The sequence below is a fragment of the Tamandua tetradactyla genome, chromosome 12 (genome assembly GCF_023851605.1).
Source record: "Tamandua tetradactyla isolate mTamTet1 chromosome 12, mTamTet1.pri, whole genome shotgun sequence".
Classification (NCBI taxonomy): Eukaryota; Metazoa; Chordata; class Mammalia; order Pilosa; family Myrmecophagidae; genus Tamandua; species Tamandua tetradactyla.
Window position 1 is genome coordinate 26,354,656 of NC_135338.1, and position 21,906 is coordinate 26,376,561.

The window sequence follows — 21,906 nt, forward strand, 5'->3', positions numbered from 1 at the left end:
GTTGGCTGTTTTTTGAGAAGACTCCTCAGGTCCTCACTCAAGTGCCAGATAATCAAGTTTGTTGGATGGAGAAAAAAGAAGAGTGAAAAGTCTCGAAGGGGAAGAAGGGCTACTAGAGGCAGACACAGAGAGTGCGCATCAATTTTATCTCATTGTTTATCAGAATAAACCTATAAAGCCTGAGCCCGAGAATTAGAAAATATGCCATTCTGGAGGAATTTGTTAGCTTACATACCCCTACAGAGGCTGGTACTTAGCTATTTCATACTCCATATAAAAATGTTCACCTCGAGTCATCAGTTTCTGGTGTCCTCTGGTTTAGATACAGGGATGTTTGTTATCCACTTCAAAATATTCTTTGAGGTTTTATCTCTAATCCAAAAATAGTAGTGGTCTCTGTTAAATGTCTATTGGTCTCCCTGAGCCTCTCCAACTTATTGCTGATATGTCTCTCTCACACACATCAATCCCAACCCTGCATCATGGGCCCTGCACAACTGTCTCCTGGATTTCACGTCTCACATGCCATCCTCTATCTGAAGCCGCACTGCTGCTGTCTGTCTTTTGTCTTTTGTCCTGAAGCTTTGTCTTCAGGAATCTTATGAAAATTCTTGAAATAAGATACGAACATTGATCACTTGCTCTTGAGCTGTCCTACAGTTGGGTGGTTCCTATTCACCAACCGCTTGCCTCAGTCTGACCCTTCAGTGAGTTCCTTCTTTTTGCTCAGCCAAGAGCCCAGCTCCTTATTTCCTGGTTCCCTTGCCTGGGGTTCCTGATTCACCCAGATAACTTCCAGGGTGACCCCACTGCCCAACTGCAGACAATTACATGGCCACTGGAGGGACTGCCCATGATCTGGCTTATCAAGCCTGTTCTCACCTATTCCTAAACTGTCCACTTGTCCCTGACCCATAGCTGACCCTGGCTCCCAGTGGGTCCTGGCTTCCATGACTGATATCCTAGATGATGACCCAATTCTGATACCCTTTTACACCTCTAGATCTTGACTTACCATCTCCCAATAACCTGCACTGCTCTACCAGCATCACCATCAGCCTAATAATAGCTAATGTTTATTGAGCTCTTACCATATACCAGGCACTGTGCATGTATTGACATATTCACTCCCCACAGCAACTTTATGAAGAATCCTATGAAGAATAGGTGCTACCCTATTTTACAGGTAAAGAGACAAAAACACAAAGAGATTAAATAACTTATTCAAGGTGAAATTGGTGATATATGATGGCACTTAGAATTCAAACTCAGGCTGTGAGACACTGTCTGAGTTTCCTAGAGCTGCTGTAACTAAGTGCCACAAACTGATGGCTTTTAACAACAGAAATTTAAAATTTTAAGTAATTTGGGAAGCTAGAAGTTCAAAATCCGTAAGAGAAGGTGCTTCCTGACCTCTTCCCAGGTCCTGCTGGGTTGCCAGCAGTCTTTGGGCTTCAGTCTCTGCCTCAGTCAACAAATGGCAATCTCTCCTGTGTCTGTCGGTGCTCAATTTCCCCTTCTTATAAGGATACCAATCACATTGAATTAGGGACCCCTCCACTCCAATTTGGTCTCATCTTCACTAATCACATCTTCAAAGACCCTATTTCTAAATAAGGTCACAGTCACAGGATCGAGAGTTAGGAACTGAACATGTCGTCTTGGGGGACCCAATTCAACCACCATGGGTGCCATCATCCCTCACCTGGATTGCTGCCTACTAGATTCTCCTTTTCCTACTTCACCTGCTTATAGTTAACTCCCCGCAGCCAGGGCAATCTGTATAAATCAGCTCATATCTCACCTTCACTCAGAACCCTTCAGTAGTTTATTTCTTACTCAGTACAATCCAGAGGCCTCACAGTGGCTGTAAGGGCCACATGATCTGGGCTTCTCCTTCTCTGCCCTCATTTGCTATCCCCTTTCACTCTCTTCCCCTCTCTACCCATACTGGACTCCTTACTCTTCCTCTGGAAAACCAGGCATCTACCTTCTGCTTTAGTGTCTTTGCACTTGCTGTTCTCCCTGCCTGGAATGTTCTTCCTCCAGATATCTGCCTGGCTTCTTCCCTTTTCCGAGAAGTCTTTGCTGACACTTTAAATAAAGAAGCACCCTACCTCCACCCCTATCCAAAGGCTTCCTAACTCCTTTACCCAATTTTTCTCCATAAATTTGTCACCAAATAATACATCAGTTGCATATTTGTTTACTGTTTATTATGTCTTTACTACTGGGAAAAAATTCCAGGAGAGCAGAGCCTTTGCTCACTGATGTGTCCCTGCAGCTTGAACAGTGCTTAGCATTTATTTGTTGAGTGAATGAATGAAGCGAATGATTCCCTTCAGGAACCTGAGGTTTTGGGGAGGCTTCAGGCTACCATCCAGATGCCATGTCCCAAGCTATGTCTGCTCCTGAGCCACTGTTCAGCTCACAAATCAAGACTTCAACTTCACTTTGCTACTCTGTTCCCTCTACATAGCTTGGCAACCAAGAACGTGCAGCACATATTTCTGGGCTGAGCTCAATTTTCCATTTCCACTGGCTGCCTTTTTTTTTTTTTTTGGTACTAATTCACCTGTAGAAGGGACTCCAACAACTATCCTGTCCACACGTACAATCCAAACCCCAGCAAGCAGAGGGTGAGGAGCAGCTACTTCTTCACTAACAACACCATCGACCACACAGGTCTTAACTCTCAGCCATCAAAACCCTGCCCAGCCCACTGGACATTATTTAAAATAATAAAACTATGAAATTGTTGTTGCTCTCTCCCAAAATATAGTTCCTGAGGTCCCAAGCAATGGTTCCAGCAGTCTGTACAGGTGTACCTAGAACAAGTACAGACTATTCGGCTTCCATTTTGAATCCAGGCTGGTCAATGAGTTTTGAGCCAGAGAAACTGTAACAGCTGTGAGGTTTGAGACCTCTACAGTAGCAGGTCCTGGACATGTATTCCCCCATCACCATTCTCCAGCAGAGAATCATTTATTTTTATTTTTTTCATAGTTGGTGGCATGGCAGAACCTGCAGTGATCTCATTAGGCCATTTCAAGAGCCTCTTGGAGCAAGGTGAAAGTCTGCCAGTTCAGCAAGGATTTCGTCTCAGATTTCTAGAGGTAAAGGGATTGGGGAAAAGGAGCTGACAGGGCAGGAAAAGCAGGGAAGTGAGGGAAATTTTCTCATCTGAATCTGCTCTAGAGGCTAAAGGAGGTAATGTATTAACTGGTTTTCTGGTTGCCTTGGCTAAGTCCTTAACTCAAAAGACCTTAGCTTCTAAAAAGCTCCTCAAGAGTGACTACTTCGGATGGGAAGCCATGGAGCTGAGTTTAGTAATGATGGGTAGTACCATTGATTGAGCATCTGTTATATGCCAGGCACTGTGACAAGCCCTTCAAATACATCTCCTTAGTGGGAGCGGCTCATCTCAGGGCAGACCTGCAGAAAATGCTGAGTCAGCAACCCTAGACGATGGCTCTCTCTCTCTCTATATATATATATATTTTTTACCCACAATTTGTGAATGGTGGAATTGAGTCTCTAAGGGTTATATGACTTGCTTACATTCATGCAACAAGCATTCAAGTCTGATTCCAAAGCTCATACCATAAGCCAACCCCTCCTGTCTCTCTGGAGATTACCAGATTGCATTTTTTCCCCTAGGCTGAGTCTACACTGGCTGATTTAGTTTGAAATGAGCTTAGTGTGTTCTTCTCTGAGTCTTGGGACCCAGTTGGAAGACTGAACTTGATTGTCGAATTCTAGAATGTTGCCTGGTAAACTCTAGAACATAGATCCTCCTCTTCCACCCACACCTCTTTGGTGAGCCAGGATTCTCCCATTGGGAATGACTGGCCCTGAAGGATGCAGCGGAGAATTCTCAGGGAAGGATCCAGGCCTTGCACTGTAGGGCTTCTAGGGTAGGAGACATCCTTGCCTCTTAACGATTAGATCGGGACCGTGCCTTTGGACTCTGTGGCTGGACTGACGGTATTGGAGGCTAAACCTGGTTTGGACCATGATTTGGGGCAGACAGTGGGTGGGGAGTCAGATGTGGGCCTTCATCTGGGTGCTCAGCCCTGACACAAGGTCCAGTGCTCCTCCCTGACTGCCACAGCAGATCCCAGCATGCATGGATCTCAAGAACAAGAGAAAATGTTTCATTTTCTTTTATTTAGGAAAAGTATATGCTGGTTAAAGGAGGAACAACCAGGACCATTTTGTGTGTGGTTTGCTAAGAGTCCCCAGAAAGCCAATTTGGAAAGTTAGGACCTGTGGCAGAGCACAAGAGACCAATTCCCTTTCCATGAATTGTATAAACAGAAAAGGCCTACTTGCTGACAGGGAGTGATGGAAACGGAGGAAGAATTTCCAGGTTGGTCCAAGTCCTTTCAGTACTTAACCTTTAATCTAAAAACCAGAGACCCAAATTGATAACTAACAGAAGAGGAGACACAATGGGGCAGGGAGAGAGTTGGGAGCAAGGCTAGGTTTGCATGTTCTCGCTCTATGGAAACCCAAAGAACCGGCTGCCTCTCCCTGGGATAATTAGAACAAAGCCACTTGAGCTCCTTGTCATGGAGCCTTATCTATGATTTTTAACCAGTTTGAAAATAGATGCTCACTCTCAAAAAGGAACAATTGGGTGGGCAACGGTGGCTCAGTGGCAGAGTTCTTGCCTGCTATGCTGGAGATCCAGGTTCGATTCCTGGTGCCTGTCCATGCGGGGAAAAAAAAAAAAGGAACAATCAAGAATGCACCCTTTCTCTCTCTCCTTTAATCTAGATGCTTCCATCGTGAAATGTAAAATTACTATTCTTGTTATTTTACACATTGTGCATCTGATTTTCACTTAAAAGTAATAACCCTGGGCTGCTCATTGCCGTATGTTTTACATCCCATTTCATCCAATTGGGTCCCTTGTGTTCACGTCACACCTTCCTCATACCTCAACCCTGATCCCACTCTGCAGCTTCCTGCCACCTTAGTGCTGGTCTTAGCCTTGTACCAACTAGACTGTGACCTGGGGTGACTAATCCCCTGCTCTGGGCCTCTGTTTCCTCTCAACAAAAGGAAAGGGTGAGGTCAACAGGTCCCAGATTGTACCTCCAGTTCTCACCTCTCCAAAGAATTTGTTGGGTGGTGCCTCCTTAGGTCTTTGGCAGCTGAAGTCAGCCTCTTTGCAATCAACTCAGTTCCTCTGCTCCACCCTTCAGGCTCTGTGCTGTGCCTCCATTCCTGTCTCGTCACACTTGTCATACTCAAGAATGTGTTCCTTCTGAAATTCGGGTTCCTCCATGGTATGCTTTTCTCAGTATAGCTGCTCCCAACCTCATAAAAATGAATCTCCTCTTTGTTTTATTTTCAAGTGAAACATTTCTAGAAATTAGACTCATATCTTAGAGGGACAATGGATTTCCCTTGTTTTTTCTGAAATCTGACCTCCAATCTTGATGAGAATAAGTTAAGATAAAGGGAGATTATCTTAAAATCATGAATGACAATTGCAATAATAGGAGCTACCATTCATCGATCATTTGTTGTTTGCCAGGCACAGGGTCAAGCTCCTTATTTATAGCATGGTTAAATAATTTGCCTAAGGCATTGACCCCAGAGATGACTTCAGACACTATTCTCTTGACCCTATATTGAAAGATTCTCTTAACTTCATCTGCTCACACCATTCCCTGCAGCATTCACCATCCAAGCATCTTCACCCTGGGGAGACCCATTTTGTTAGGCATTACTTGGTCTGCATCCCCACTCTGATTCACAATCCCAGGGCCCCTAACCAGCACATGATCATTTCCATGTGTCACCTACACCCAAGGTCTCCTACTCCATCAGGTTTTCATCCCCTTAGAAGGTTTCCCATTGGGTACTTCTTAAGTCTCATTGCCTGCTTCACTAGGTGGAACTTTGGATATAGGGACATCAAGACTTGCCCATCTCCTTGAACACCAACCCCAGGGGAAGCAGAACAGGAGTGCAATCCATCTTAATGCCATGCTCTCCTTCCCAAGCCTATTCTTGATTTAGAAAGTCTTTACTCAAAAGGAATGAGCCCTTGCTGTGGGTGGCCTGACTCTGCATGGAATGCTAAGCACGGCTCTTCAGTGTTGCTGGTGAACAAAGAATCCACCATCCTCACACCTCTCTTCTTTATTGTCATTAAATCCCTAGGTGATCTCATTCTATCTCATATGTTTATATTTATATGAAATCCATAGGCTGGCGGCTCCCAAATGGAATCTCTGGCCTGAAACTCTTTCTTAAATCCCAGAATTGTTTCTCCTATTGCCCACTTGACATCTCCACTGGGATATCTATTGAACATGTCTAGATTAAACTATCAGAATCAAACCTGATTTTCATTATCCACCCCACACACACACACACACATACAGATACAACACGCTCCTCCAATCTTCTCCCCCATCTTCATAAATGGTTAACTCCATCTTTTAGATGTTCAGGGAAAACTTCCCACACCTCCCTATATAAAAAGGGCAATCTTGTCACCTAGGCACTGTCTATTCACTTTTCCTGCTTTGTTTTTCTCTAGAGCCCTTATTATCACCAGATATATTTGTGTTTATTTATTATTTATAATCAGCCACACACACACACACATACACAAATGCATAAATGAAGAGAGAGAATTTGTCTATATTCTCCGAAGCTATATCCCCAGAACTTAGAATAGTGCCTGTCATAAAGTAGGTGCTCAGTAAGTATTTATTAAATGAATTAATGAAATCAGACTTGTCCTCAGTGGCAGGTTCCTATCAGTCCCATCGCTCTTTAGGACTTCAAGCTGGGCCAGAACTTGGGTCATTTCCATCAGGCAAAGTCCTGAAAAGCACACTGACCTTTCTGGTCTTGCGGTGTACATTTGTCAATGACACATTGTCAAATGCATTGCTGCCTACACAGCAGAATGTGGTGATGGCTGTCGGAACTCATTGTTCATGGAACTTGTGGAAGCTAAGAAAAGCAAAGATGAATAAAGTAAATTCCTTCCTACCCCACCGTGAATAGTGTGACATAGTGGCCTTCAGAGAGGTTCACAATCTAAAGGCTCATTTCATGTATGATGTGTTACACAGTCTACAAAAAATAAAACTTCACATCTGAGCCCTAAGACCTGAATATCTTTTGATATCCTTGAAGGATATGTCAATTCATATGGAAAAGGCCTTGATAATGAATTTCTGGACCAAGATTGGAAGGAGGAGGTCACAGTATCATGAGAATCAAAATCCAGAATGGAGAGGGTAAGTGGTCTGGACTTAGACAACATGTCCCAATTCCATGAGGCCTTCGACACATGGCACATAGAGGGCTGACAAGAGAAAGGAGGATAGAAAGGTGACCTTGAAGAATATCTTAATGTTTTGATCCCACCCAAGACCTCACTCTTTGAGAGTATGAGGGCCTCCAGTGATGTGGGTTGTTGACTTGGCTTCATCTCTAGCTACCATGGTAGGTGGACCTGGACAAGTCACGTGGCTTCATCTGCACTTAAGGATCTCTTCTGTGGCCCCTTCTAGCTCCAGTGCTCTATGGTTTTTGTAAGGAGTAAAGAGATAGGACACAAAGCATGGCCCAGAGGGTCGATTGGCAATCGCTGATGCTGGATTCAGCCCTCAAAGTTTTCTGTGTTGGCAAGAGACCATGAATTTCCCTTTGCACTTATGGACTTACTCACCTCAAAAATTCAAGGGTGTGAAGATAAGTCATTTCTCAGTATCTCAAGTGAGAAAATAGCCCCTGGTCTTCTGTATTGTCCAGCTGCTTCCAAACCTCCAAACTCTCCTGTCCCCTCGCCTCCAACTCCCACCAGAGCAAGTCCAAGGAAGGACTTATTAACATGGCACTCGAGCTCCTCAGACAATGAAGTTAGACAACTTACAGATTTATTTAATTCCTGGAGGAGGTCCACTAGATCAAAGGCATAGCACTAGCCTGGGCTGCTCTCTGACAAAGTCCTAGGACCAAGGCCGAGGTATATGTGTTTGTAAGGAGGGTTGCTGTATTTCACAAGTAAGTACAGGACACTCATTTGAATGTGTGTTTCAGATAAACAAAGAATCATTTTTTAGTTTGTGTCCCAAATACAGTATGGCACATACTTATATTAACAAATGGTTTGTTGTTCTTTATTTTTTTTATCTGGCAATCCTATTCTCCTGTTTCCTTAAACACACCAGCGATTCCCAAATCCAATGGAATAGAACTAGGTCTCCTCCATGAGGCCCAACTTCTGCCCTCAATTCTTGTTTGCCCACCACATGCCTTTTCAAAGGCTGGCCCTGCTTTCAGGACACCCAGGAAAGAAAATGGAAGGGAGAAAAGGCACCCAGCAGCTCATGGGCATCATGCCCATGCTGTCAGGTACACAGCAGACACCTTCAGGCCCGGTCCAGCTGGGATCTGCAGAGGGTCTCCTCCAAACAGTCTGCTCAGATGAAGGAAACCCAGGAAGGAGCCGTGACAGGGAGGGGAGGTAGGAGCTCTGGGAATGGGAAAGAAATCGGGGAGTTTCCAAGGGGTTTTTTGAAAGGCACCATGTTGGGAGGTGCAGATTCCCTCTAGAGTGGCCACTTGCCCTGCCCTTCCTGAGTCCTCTAACACTTCCCACCATCCTAGGACAAAACCGGGCCAGGGATCCAGCTCCTCCCGTTTTTGTTTTCACATGCATCTCCTCTTCTTCCTCAGTCCCCTCAGTGTCCTGAAAGGTGCTCTTAGGGCAGAAGCCATGTCAGAGGCCCCACCTTTCCGCCCCACATTCTCACCTCCTGCCCACTCTTAGTCAGCTGTGCCTTGGCTTGAGTACAGTGATTAGCACAGAGCTTGCCTCCCAAAGTTCAAATCCCACTGCCTCCTTTTACTAGCTCTGTGATTTGGGGCTAGTCACTTACCTCTCTGGGGTAGTTACTTACCTCTCTGTTCCTCATTTTCGCCATCTGCAAAATGAAGGCTCTTGTCAGGATTAAATGAGATAATATGTGTGAAGCCTCAGAACAGCTACCAGCACTATCATATATCTGTTATTTTTTTTCCTGCCCCGCACCCCACCCTGCCACACTGCTCTACTGAATTGTTGTATCAATCACCTCCACTAATTTTGTTCTTAGTTTCCTCCCTCCCTTGATCCCACTCCTGCCCTTGAGGCACATGACTTAAACCTACACCTCACAGTGTCTCCTCTCCATGACACTGTGTGCTTTTACTTTGCTTGCCCCCACTTTGCCTGCTCTGCTTTCCTTCCCATAGCTATTTTCCTCTCTGAGTCCAGTATAACCAGGCCCATTTTCCCCAAGGTTCTAATCTTGGCTCTGTTCTCATTTCTCTCTATCCTTTTTCCCTTAGAGATCTCAAGTAACAGGTGAGCATACCAAGAGACTACAGCCAAAGATATGCATAGACTATTTCCACAATGGTATGCAAGCAACTATTTCAGTGGTCATCTTTGGGGAAGGGGAACTGGGAGCTCAAGGGTGAGGGGGTTTCTGCTTTTCACTTTATATCCTTCTGTATGATTTATTTTTTTCCATGAACATTAATTACTTTTATAATAGTAACTATAATAATAATGTAGTTCTTTTAAGTAGAAGGCATGGATTACTTCAGACCAGGCTCTTAGGCCTTCTTCATTGAATAGTCTGCCTTTCAGATGGCATGGGGAAGGGCCTTCAACATATAACAAACTGTCTGAACAAAGATATACAGTAGGAGACCCAGGAGTGAATCAGAAGCTTTGGTGCCTATCAAAAAGTTTCAGGCCTCAGCTGGCAGAGAGAGGACACATGACAAGGAACAAGTACTTTGGCAGGCCAATGGAATCTCCCATATTCCCTTGAAATCACCCAAGGACCGATTCTGTCCCCCATAAGGGAGACCTACATGCTCACACAGGACCCCAAGCCACATGGGGTCATCAAGGCCCAAGGGACATGCTTGGGAGAGTATAGGCTCTACTGGCTGGACTGTGTCAGTGGCCTCCTGGGACTGGCTGGTGGGGGAGGGGTGCAGGTTTAGGGTTCACCAAAACTTCAGATCCTTTAGGTTTACCCATCAGGGTACCTGCTCAGGGCACCTGCTGGCCTGCCAGGTGGGGGTGAAGCTCTTCAGAGACAAGGTGACCTGTCATAGTCATGTAAGTTGAAGGGAAGGCTAGGAAATATGGGCCCAACTCCTAACATTTGAGAATCCAGGCAAGAGTACAATGGAAGCCAGCATCCCTGTGTTTAAATACATGAAAACTATAAATTAAGCTAACATACTATTAAATATATGTTCCAGCTTCCTACCTTGACAAATATACCGTCATGTCATCCTGAAGTCCAAGTCTGAATTTAGAATTCACAGACACCTTAGAGTTCCACACTGGAATGTGGTGGCATAAGGAGGGCAACCCTGGGCTGGCTTCATTCCCTGGCTCCACTAGACACTATGAAGAGCCTTGAATACATGTGCCTGGTCACCCCCCACCCACAAGTCCAACCTCCACACACACACCCCAAAAGCCACTCCCTGGTCCCCCCTGAGGTCACAGTGTGCACACCATTGGCATGGCCCACCCTTACCGGGGGGGGACAGACCGAGGGTTGAGGTCCACACCAGCCTTGGGATCAGGCTTAGAATCATTTGGACAGGGAATTCCAGGATCCAAGTGACCAAAGCAAGGTCTAGCAGTGGAGTGTGTGTGACATCTCAGTGGACATGTCCCTTTAACCTGGGGACGCCTTGCCATGACTGGGCTGTGGCTGGAAGAGAGCCAGAACAAGCTCCTAGCATGGACCACTCTTGCCCTAGGACTCAGGGCAGGACTGGATGTGAGAATGAGGCTAGCCAATGAAAATGGGAAGGAGAAGTTTCTGGAGGTTTCCCAGAAGGGACCTCATGATACCTAAGCTCCTCCCCAGTCCCTGGCTAAGTGTTAGCTTGAGTTCAACACTCAAGAGGCCTCAGAGGTCACTCAGGAGTCACAGTCTCAAGCACCCGACACAGTGGGGAGCTTGTTTTCCTCGTCTCACACTCCCTGACTAATCCCCACCAGCCTGTGCCACTTGGCTGGTTTCCTTGGCAGAAGGTGACAAAAGGGCATATCTCTGGAGAGTCAGATCCCTCAGCCTGAACCTGAAGCCTCCTTGGGGCCATGTGAGCCAAAGGTGGAGGGTCCCACCCAACAGTTACTGACCTGGTTCCCTTTCACCTCTACTTACTGGGATGTTGGTGGTTGTCACTTAAAGCAGATTCATTAACTCTTCAAAGAAGCAGGAAGTACTGCAATCTTAGAGCAAGCCTCTTTTCTTCTCTGAACCCCTCCTCTACCTCCTGGGCCAGCCATCTCTACTGAACCTTCCCTTCTACTGTTTCCCATCTACCTCGACTCCAGACAGCTTGCACCTCCCCACTTCCCTCATCCATTCATTCTGCTCCCTGCTCAACAGCCCTCCTTGTTTCTGTCCAAATTCTTTTCATCCTTTAAGATTCTCTTCAAGTTTCACCTACATAGAACATTCCCATCAATTACTCCTCTCCCTTCATTGCCTGCATTACTTGCCACCTGGCCCTCCCATTTGGCCATGAGTTATATTCATGGTAGTACTTTCACATGGTCTTATAATTCATTCATTGTTACATAAAAATCATAGAACTGGAAGAGGTCTTAAAGACTACCCAGTTCAACCCTCATTTTTTGATGATGAGGAAATCAAGGGACAGAAAGTTTTCATAATTTTGCCCAAGCTGGATCTGCTGGGTTTGGCAGAGTTAGGAATTACACTCAAATTACACTCAACCTCTTGACCCAAGCCAAGGCTTTCCCACACCCCCGTGCTGCCTCTCTACATGGAAGTCTGTGTTGCCCAGAGGATGAGGAGGTCATTAAGGGCAATCAACTGGGCAAACGGTGCCTCCCCGTTTATTGGCAGGACAAAGCTGGGAGCTTTATCCCACCTCTGTTTACCTTACATTTTTCAAGTTCTTTGTTATCCATTTTAATAACCACCAGGCAAAAAGCAATTATAGAGGTCACCCAGATTTCTCAAACCAGCCCTGATTCCCTGCTCTCTCCCCATGGGAGGTTTCAAGAATCCCCTGTTCATCGGAGGTTATAAACCCAATTTCTGCACCACCATTTCAGGACAGGGAGGGGCAGCTCCCCACGATCCTTGCATTTTCATATTGGAGGCAGAGAAAAGCTTAGGAAATCTCCCCAGGGACCCCAAGCAGGAGGCTGGTGGGTTAGCACAAGAAGGAGGCTAAGTGACCAGCCAAAGAGTAATGGGAGTGAAGGGGTCTAAGCTAGAGCCAAACTTTAATTGTGGGTGGGATAAAATAAAAAAAGAACTGGGACAGAAGAGCTGGGAGTGGCCAGGGACAGAATGACCTGCCCAAAATAAGGTCCCTAAATTCCAAGTAAACTCCTCAAGTAAAGTTCACCCCCCGTTAAGGCAGAGAAAAAAATTTTTTTTTCCTCCTTCCCTCTCTGGTTGTCCTTCTCACTGCAAGGAACAGAAACAGAATAATGAGCCACGTCGGAGCGTGTCACCCGAGCAGCTCCGGAAGGACGCAGCAGGCGCCTGGCTGAGTGTCTGACTTTCTCTGTTTCTGGTAGAGATTTTATAAATATAAGGGAAGTTTGATCTGAGGCTGGTGGCGGGGAGGCGAGGAGAGCTGCGGAGTGGGGGAGATAACTCAGTCCCCAGGGGTTCTCGGACCTCTCCAAGGCCTGCTTTTCATTAGCGTCACCAAGGCAACGAGCTCATCTGCTGCAGATCTCATCGCGCCCCTGCAAAGCATCCGCAGCACATTAAAACTTTTTTGTATTCTAGTGAATCTGCTGCAATCAGTCTTCCTCCAAAATTCCCCTTCATCACCATCACCTTGGGAAAGAAGATAATTATAGGAAGGAGAAAAACTACAATCCCAGCTCTAATACGCTGGTGTGGAGGGGCAGAGCTGTAACAGAACCGTTCCAAGGGAGGCGATTTGCCCGGAGGTCTGCTCCAAGCTGGTAATAAAGAGTCCCGAGTAAGCAGACCGATCCGGAGCAATACTCCAGTTCCACAATACCTCCTCCACTTTGCACAGGCAGCCGTGACTCTTGTCTCCTCGCCTCCTGACCTGACCTTTCCCCTCCACACACCCCTTTATCCTTGACCAAGGCAAACATTTGCAGAGTTCCCGGTCGTTGTGTTGATAAGTTCCAGATGCCCACCGAGGTCAAGCTGAATTGTGTCTCTGGTCTTTAAGCAAGGTGTCCAGTGGGTTCTAAAAGGATGGTGTCAGGGGAGGTGGAGAGTGGCCGGTGGGTAAAAGGAGAGACTCAAGTCTGCAAGGCACTGTGAGAGTGAATCCATCCAGAGAGGTGGTGGTTTTAACTTAGAGAAAAGAGGGCCGAGCTGCAGGACGGACCTAGCCGGATGGGGAATGTGCACCCAGAGTTAGTAACTGAGGTATCACAGGCACACCCCTCCTGAGCATTTACCCATGGAACTCCAACTATCTACCTAAAAGTCTGCTCCCTGTAGCTGTCAGCTCCTTGGGGCCAGCAGCCAGGGAGTCCCGCTCTCTGCCATGCAGAGGAGGCCCTCGGTGATGTCAAAGGAGCGGGCAGTTGTCAGGGCGCCGCAGGGGCTGAGACTGGCTTTTCTGGGTTGTCTTACTCGCCCGTCTTTGTGCTTCTGAGAAAACCTGAACCTGAGCCTCTCCCAGCCCCTCCACTCTGTGGAATGCACATCACCCAGCCCTCCAGAAAGATTTGTACTCAGAGCCCTTGAGCGAGCCCTGGGGAAATACAGAACCTCAGGTGGTTAAGCATGTCTAGAACTAAAATGCTTTAAAAGCAGAACATGCCTCCCCTGATACAAATGAGGCAGAAGCAAGAACCCAAGTCATTGAATCTCAGACAAAAGCAACCCCTTCCCCTCTTGCTCCTGGTTCCCATTCCCCAGTGAGATTGGCCCTTGAGAAGCAAACTCCAATTCCTCTGCTGAACTTGTCCAGGAAATTCCCATCACTTGAGGGAGAGGCCATATGGGGGAGATTTCATCACATCTATCCCCCTGAGATACAGAATCGTATTAAAGCCTTTCCCCAGAGGCCAGGGAAGGAGTCCTCCTCTGCAGTGACTTCTGTACTTACTTACACAGGCCCCTGCCAACCGCTTACCTAAATGGGACGTTGGATTTTCAACAATAGTGAGGAGTGAGACAATTAACAAAAGTAGGCACGTAGAGCAGCCGATTGCACAGCTCAGTGTGGTTTTGGAGTCTGTTCTGATGGACAGCTGCATGGAGGAGGCAGAGAGGTGCCAGCCTCCATGGCACAAATTAGCATGGGTTAAAGAAGCAGCATGGAGTACATACTGCTACTTCAAATACAGTCCTAAGCCCTGCAGCATGGGAATCACCCAGAGCTTATCACAGATGCAATAACACAGGCATTTTAGCAAGATGCCCAGGTGGTTGGTTAGCACATTAGAGTTTGAGATGCTGCAGCACAGGAAAGAACTCTCTGAGCTTGTGGGTTCTAAATCCATCTCTGCCACACTTTGTGGCATTAAGTAAGTTAAGTCCCCTCTCTGAGCTTCAGTCCCTCCCTTTTAAAGCAGAAGTGGTGGTACCTATCATAAAAGGTTGACATGAGGCAGGGACCCAGCACCGCAGGCTTCTGCCCTAGTAAACAGCAGCAGCACAGAATCAGTGAATATCCTTTGCTTCCCCAAATCAGCTACCCAGGAGATGGAACTTTAGCCAGTCCTCTCACCATTTCAGTTTTGCAATTTCTGGGGGATTTATAGTTCCCTAAGCATAAACCCTGAAGCCAACAGGGGTAGGCTTTCATCTCCAGTTACCCCACACGTGAAATAAGGATCGTGCTGGCCATCCAAGGGGCCGCGCTGTCTCGTGGCGGAATGGATAGCCGTGGGTGAGTAGCCGCACGAACCAGGCAAGCAGGGGCAGGCCGTGGGGAGGGCAGTTCAAGGAAGAGTAGAGAGCACAACATCTGACTCTTGTCATGAAGCCTTCTAAATGGCGCTGTCACCGTTTCCCACAAGCAAGTAGGATAGAGTCTGGATTTCATTTCTTTTACCATCTCTGCTCTTCTCCAAGAGATGGTGAGTTGGCCCGGTTTCTGTTGTCTTAGTGGGCGCTGGAGTTCTAACTCACATCCCTTTGTTTTGGGTCAGTGTGTCTCTGATGGCCGTTCCCTCCCACTTCCCCAAGCAAAGGGAACAGAACTTGAGGACGGATGATGTACAGGGTCTGCTGGGCCACCGGGTCTACTGGAACCCTGCTTTTGCAGAGCTGCTTTCCCCACGTGGCTTTGCGGAAACTGCTTTTCACATTAGTTCTGGGGGAAAGGAGGAAGAGCAGCCCCTGGGTATTCCTTGGAATGTACTGGCGGGGTTTCCTTGGGAGAGTGCTTTGATCTCTCTGAGCCTCAGTTTCCCCCTAAGCATGAGAACCTCCCTGGAGAAGGCTGTCTGAGTCTCTGCCCATCCCAGGGACGACGGGGTTGCTGGAGGATTAAACGAGCGTATAAAACGTATGAGGAGCTTGGTACAGAGCAGGGTCTATGGTCGATGGATGTTAGCGGCTGTTCTCACAACTGTTAGAAAAGGTGGGCTTTGGACAGTTGGCCTAGGCTGAAAAATTACAAAGAGTCATGTGGCCCACTGGCCTTTGCAAACAGCCCTGTGCCCAGCAACTGTGCCACCCCCCACCCCCTTCGATCTTCCTCTTTACTGCGGGAGTGGAGACCTGGCTCACCAGGCAAGCCCAACGAGTTAAAGCTTTAAATACTTGCTCAAAATTGCTGTCACATCCCTGCCTCTGGGATGGCCGCAGGCCTCCCCTGACCTGGAGACGTCTCTCCCCCCACCCCCTCCCTCTGCTGCTGGGAGGCAGGCCGGGCCCTGGAGGTGGCGTCTCCTCCATGGGGCACACGCCGGCCCCAGGAACCCTGCATGGGACAGGACGTCGAGGCTAGTCCTGATCCGTCACAAGCTCTCCTCTTCCTGGGTTTGTTAGAAGCCTGACCAGGCCCCAAGTCTTATGACTTCAACAGATGTTTCTGCTTAGGGAGCCCTGGCATCTTTATGGCCTGTTTTTTCCATTCTTGCCTCTCTCCCTCTGTCCCAGCAGCCCTGAACGCAATTTGGACTTCATTTTCTCTCTAATGGTTACAGGGATAAAAAAGACTTTTATTTTGTTCTTTTTTGATTCCTCCCTTTTTCCTTCAGTCTTCAAGTGACACACACCCACGGATTCCACATGCACTCAGATTTGTGCTCATGGTGCAGATTTATTAACGTTACGCCGACGTTGACCGTCGCTTCGGACTTCGCCACATTTAAGTCCATCACCTTTTCATCCCCACTCAGGTCGCCCGGGGCAGCCGGTTGGTGGGTCCTCCCAGGTGTGGATTCTGAAGGCTGGTGCTGGCCTGTCCCCTCTCGCCTGTTGTCTCTGGGTGTCAGGTTCTGTGAGCTCGGGAGGGTTTCAGCTGATTGATAGAGAGCTGAGACTGCAATTGCCACCCATCTCTTCCAACTGCGCCCAGCTAGGCAGTCTACCCAGGCTCAGGTGGGGCCAAGTAGGCAGATGTTTAAAAATGGAACCAGTTTTCCACAGGCAGGTCACGCACTTGAAACCAGTCTGGCTGCTCCTCAGATCCACACTTGTAATTCCACTCAGCTTGCCATCAGCATGGTGGGGTGTTTCCACCCACCTCCCCTGCAGTGGCTGGGGCAGCCTGTCCCTCGAGTCCAGTTCCCAGTGCAAAGATAATTTGGAGACCTCAGGTTCTGGCCACGTCAAAGGCTCAGCCCCTGACTGTCTCCCAAGACAGACGAGTGGACCTGGTTTTCTCCTCTGGGCACCCACTGGGGTTGCAAACAACTAGCTGGTGTCCTAAGTGCTGATGGCAGTTAGGATGAGACTCATTGCCTATAAGGGGCCATCCAATTTTAATTGCCCCATGTCCCTGCAAACTTTCTACCTAAGAGGATGATGGTACAGGTATTTTCATAGTTGAACTAACTGTCAGCTACTCCAGACTCTCCTGGTCACCCTGCTGCTGACCATTGGAATGTAGGTGAAGACTTTGGGATGCCCTAACTTCAGCCTTCAGCACCCTCACCATGGAAGAACATTTCCACAGGGAGAGTGGGAGGGGACCTGAGCTAAGACCCATGAAGTGCTTGTGAGGCTTCCACCAGTGACCCCGCCTGTGACCCTTCTCTTCCCTCCTCTATTTAAAGAAGGTAAAGCTCTGGTTTTTGTCTGTTCGTGTTTTGGAGGCTGCATTGTGGCACCTCCTCCCACATGGATGAGGAGGCTGCTTGGAGGAATCTGGTGGCCGTGGAATGACCTTGGCCACCCAACAGTAATGTGGCACAGGCTCGGACCACAGAAAATGGAAGTTGGAAGATGACCCAGAAGTAGGAGCAAGAAAAGTGGCCATCTCTCACCCTGGGTTCTGTTAGGGGTGCTAGACATGCAGAACAAGCAGCCACATTCTTAGAACAGGGCCTCGAAGACATCCCTTGCTGTTTGCTTTACTTGTCACACACTCATAAATAAAGGGTTGATGCTACTGAAAAAGAGGGGAGCCAGCCCCTTGGCTTTTCCATTAGTAAACCCTCCAGAATCTCCTTCTAATGTAGATGCTTCCAAAGAAACAACATGTGGTAATATCATAACCAGAAATCCTACCGGAGGTTAAATTCAAATCGGCATAAACAGTCTTGTTGCCTGATGCTCTTCTTCCCTGGCTGGCTGTCCCTTGCTAATGCCATACCCCATTTGTGGGTGCCAAAGGGGAGGGTGGGGGAGTTTGCTTGCATCACTTTTGCTGTTCCCCAGGGTTCTCCTCAACCAGTGGCTCCAGGTAGCCCTTACCTTGTTGTAAGGAGGGCCAGGTTCCTACTACCATTTGGTGCCCCAGGTCTGCTTGGACCACAGAGACAGAACTGTAGGGGCCCAGAAAGGATGAGACTTGGAATCCTGAGCTCTCGATACATGGGCATCCAGCCACCTGGATGACCAACACAGTCCTACCTTCGGTCTGCTTCTAATCTTTCTCTACTGGATCCTCCTAGAGGAGTGGAGACCTGGGAAACTCCCTCACCCCTTTAGATGTGTGGAGCCAGGCACAGACCCAGGGGCAAACAATTCTCATAGGAGCAAAAAGGAAGCTCACTCTCCCTGTCCTCTGGAGATCCCATTCCCTAATGGGCCTCACCAAGTTGCCTTCTTCAGATCTGTGGCGTTATGTTCCTATAGCACTGTGATAAGAAACGAATGCTTTCCAAGGCTTCAAGCACCAAACCCTTCCCTGTATCAGGAGGCCCTGCTTTTATAGGCTGATGGTGAATGGCTGAAACCCCAGAGACCTTACTCAGTTGCCCCATAGATGCAAAGGGGAAGTTGCAGCAGGGCGTACATACACTTGTGTGTGTGTGTGTGTGTGTGTGTGTGTGTGTGTGTGTGTGCTTGAGGGTGGAGAGAGAGGAACAGGGAGGTCTTTCTTGAATACAACAGAAGAATCTGTCAAGGGAAGAGAATTGAGTGGCTCAAAATGCTTTAAACCATGCCTCCCTGTTTAAAAATCATCATCATCATAATAGTAATGTTAATAATTTTTATTATTATGCTATTATATATTGAGATTTTACTCTGTTTCAGACAGAGTACTTTGCGTACTTACTTAATTCTCAAATAACTCTATGAGGGCAAGTATTATTATCCAGCTTTTCAAATGGGAAATAAGCATCAAAAGGTTAGGTCAACTGCCAAAGAAGCATCTGAGAAGTGACAGAGCCAGGACTAGAGTCCATGCTTCTGACCCAGAACCCAGTCTTCACCACTACGCTCCTCCACCTGTATATAATAATAATAACTACCATGATAATAAGAACTGCCAACACTCACTGTACAGTTGCCATGTGCAACCCCTGTTAATTCAATCAGCAAATGTAAATTGAACACCTCCTGTGCATTAAGCTTTGCACTAGGAACTGTGCGTTTGGCTTTGCATCAGGGACTGCATGTGGGACAAGAGTTGAGGAAGACATCATTCCTGCCATCTGGGAACTCAGTCTGGCAGGAAAGACGGATGTGCACCAGGAATAACCCAGCCACAAAGCTGTGTTGAAAGCCAAGAGAAGCTCAAGACCACTCTCCTATGCACCAGCTCTCCAGGTGTATCCAGACTCAGCCCAGGTGGCAGGGCAGTGTGGGATGGACCTAGAAGTCCATCAGGGTATGGATGCCCTTCAGGGGTTGGATGCTAAAGGAGCAGACAAACTCAGTGGCAGTTATAGAGCAGTTATAGAGCAGGACAACAGCCTGGGATGTGGGAGTCTAGAAAGAGGAGATGACCCCTCCCGAAAGCTGAGCAGATCAGGGCAGGGAGAAAGGCACGAGCAGATCCAAGCAGATGAATGGGCAACTGGCACCATGGAACGTCATTAACAAGGTCCATGGCCATGGCCATCAGAATGGGCTCGGGGGGGATCCAGAACTTGGAATAGAGGATGGTAAGACTAGAGGATGGTGGAGGGCGGTGCAAGGATAACTCAGTGGTAGAATTCTTGCCTGCCATGCAGGAGACCTGGGTTCATTCCCTGGACCCTGCACCCCCCCCCCAACTCAAAACAAACAAACAAACAAAAAAGAATAGAGGATGGTGGAATAGAGAGATGAATGGGCCAACTAGGGAGGTCCCTATGGCAGGAAGTCAGACACTGGAGAGTGCAGGATCTTATTGTCAGAACTGGGCACCAACAGCAGGCTGATAGATCTGGAGCCACGTTATTCCTTCCTGCAGTGTGGCCTTAAGAGCAGTACTCCAGAGCCAGGCTTCCAGGTTCAAATCCTAACTCTGCCACTCTTTAGTTGTTTGACCCTGGGCAAGGTAATGGGTCTCTCTTGGGCCTCAGCGTTACCCTCTAGAAAATAAGGATAATATCAGTGCCCATTTCATCAAGTTGTTGTGAAGACAAAATGAGTGAATCCACAGGAAGCCCTTAGAAGGGGACCAGGCCCGCAGCTGATGCTCCGGGTTGTTTCTCAGGCTCTCATCAGCTATGTTCAAGTTGGGCCCTTTATGGGTCCTTTATGCTAAGGGAGACCAAATTGTCCCAGTGGTAGGGAGAAGAAAACTGTAGAATAAGGAGCCAGGTGGGGCCTGGCCCTGTAGGCTTCTAGGGGAGGGAGAGATTAAATCGGATGGGACAGGTCAGGAGGTGGGGGTGGATTCATGTCTGTGGGGTAAAAGATTGAGAGATGGGTGTGGGGCTTTTCACTTTTACTTGCCAGAGGCCAAGTAAAAGTGCCTGGTCCCTGGACTAGTTGGAAGTGGAAATTTCTTTGGGCTGGCATTTAGAGTGTTGCCTCTGTTGGCCAATTGTGAGCATGAAAAGAGGCTCCCACTGTCCTTGCACAGCAACTCAATCACCCAGGACAGGAATATTGATCTACTTCTGGGATCTTCTCCATTAACTCTCCCGACCTCAGTCTCTGGCTTGGAAGAAAGCAGAGACTCGTGAGATGAGGGGGTTGCGGGGAGTGGGTGGAAGGCAGCCATGTCCTGTTGCAGTAAATCTTTCCTAGAAGGCCTGCCTACTTTCCTAGAAAAGCAGACAGCTGAGCTCATCAGCTATGGCTGGATCAGCTCAGAAAAAAATCCTTTCCAACCTACAGAAGACCCCTTAGTGGCTTGGGGAAGGAATGGCTCACTAGGCCGCTTTGTTTGTATACGTGGGGCTGTCAGACTGGGCAGGGGTGTCCAGTGACATATTAGAGCAGCTGAGAAGAGATTACTTTTTGGATGTGGACAAACATGTTTGCCTAAGGGAAATCTTGTGACTCCCCTAGCTCCCCACCCAATTCTGTTTTGAGAGCTCACTCCAGGACAAGCCACCTTTCATACACATTTGAGACCACAACTTCCTCTCCCAGAAACCCTATTAAACTGTGAGCGAGTGTGTGTATGCACGTCGTATTCCTTCCCCATGTATTTTTAATGCCTCATACTTCTGTGCATATCTCTACCATTATGGACATCCCTGGGCCATTTCCCCTGAACTCATTCTCTCTTCCTATGTCTTCCTTTCCCCACCTCTTCTGGAAGTCTAAGGGCCCCAGAGGATGGCAAGAGACTCCAGACTTTACCTTGAGAATGAGAATTTCTTCCTTTGAGATCTCATTCAATAGCCATTGACAATGTGTGTAGGGCCAGTAGGAATTGAAGGGGGATGATGTAGGGGGAAGTGATAACAGACCTGGCCTCAGCTTAGAGCACATTCCCTCTCTGGTTTCCTGCTGGGCTGGGATACTGGTACTGGGAACAAAGAAATGTGAGGTATACTAAGGCATGCCCCATATGACTGCCTGAATCTTGATGTTGAGCTGAACTGGGAACAGACAGCCTAGACTCACAACTGGGAGTTTGCTAGGTGCTTCTGATCTCATGCCTTGGCCCCTCTGTCCAGGCCAACCACACTGTGTCAGTAAACTTCCTGACATGCCAGAACCCTGGGCCTTTTATTCTAACCTCCTCATGATTATTCACCCTAACGGAGCAGAACAGTGGCACCAAGAGTCCTCAACTTGGTAGATGATTCAAAAATGATACATGGTTCACTCAGGAATGCATGCTTTGAGTTGCCTCTACACATTTACTGCTCAATGGTGTGTAGAATCCATTGCTATCACAATAAGCCTGGTTCTCTATAGAATAAAGTGGCCAGGGTCAAGGGACAATCTGCGAAGGGACGTCATTCTGTCTGAAATAATACATCTATGAATAAACGAATCAAGTACCCTGGTATTTTTATGTTGGTAAGTGGTTCTGTGGAGTTAAGACAATTTTCAAGGTTGCTGT

General features: G+C 47.6%; 1 protein-coding gene and 1 long non-coding RNA gene across 2 annotated transcripts in view; one reads left to right on the forward strand and one right to left on the reverse strand.

Moving 5' to 3' along the window:
* Nucleotides 1-21,906, forward strand: part of RAD51B (RAD51 paralog B) — an 889,743-nt gene that overhangs the window by 865,229 nt on the left and 2,608 nt on the right. The window contains exon 12 of the mRNA XM_077122815.1: nt 3,007-3,116. Within this exon, the coding sequence (XP_076978930.1) occupies nt 3,007-3,073 (67 nt within the window). The 3' untranslated portion in view covers nt 3,074-3,116. The remainder of the gene's footprint in view (nt 1-3,006; nt 3,117-21,906) is intronic.
* Nucleotides 7,975-21,906, reverse strand: part of LOC143651908 (uncharacterized) — an 88,870-nt gene continuing 74,938 nt past the window's right edge. Inside the window, exons 3-4 of the long non-coding RNA XR_013160323.1 lie at nt 8,943-8,966; nt 7,975-8,515 (exon numbers count right to left, since the gene is read on the reverse strand). This is a non-coding gene — a long non-coding RNA (uncharacterized LOC143651908). The remainder of the gene's footprint in view (nt 8,516-8,942; nt 8,967-21,906) is intronic.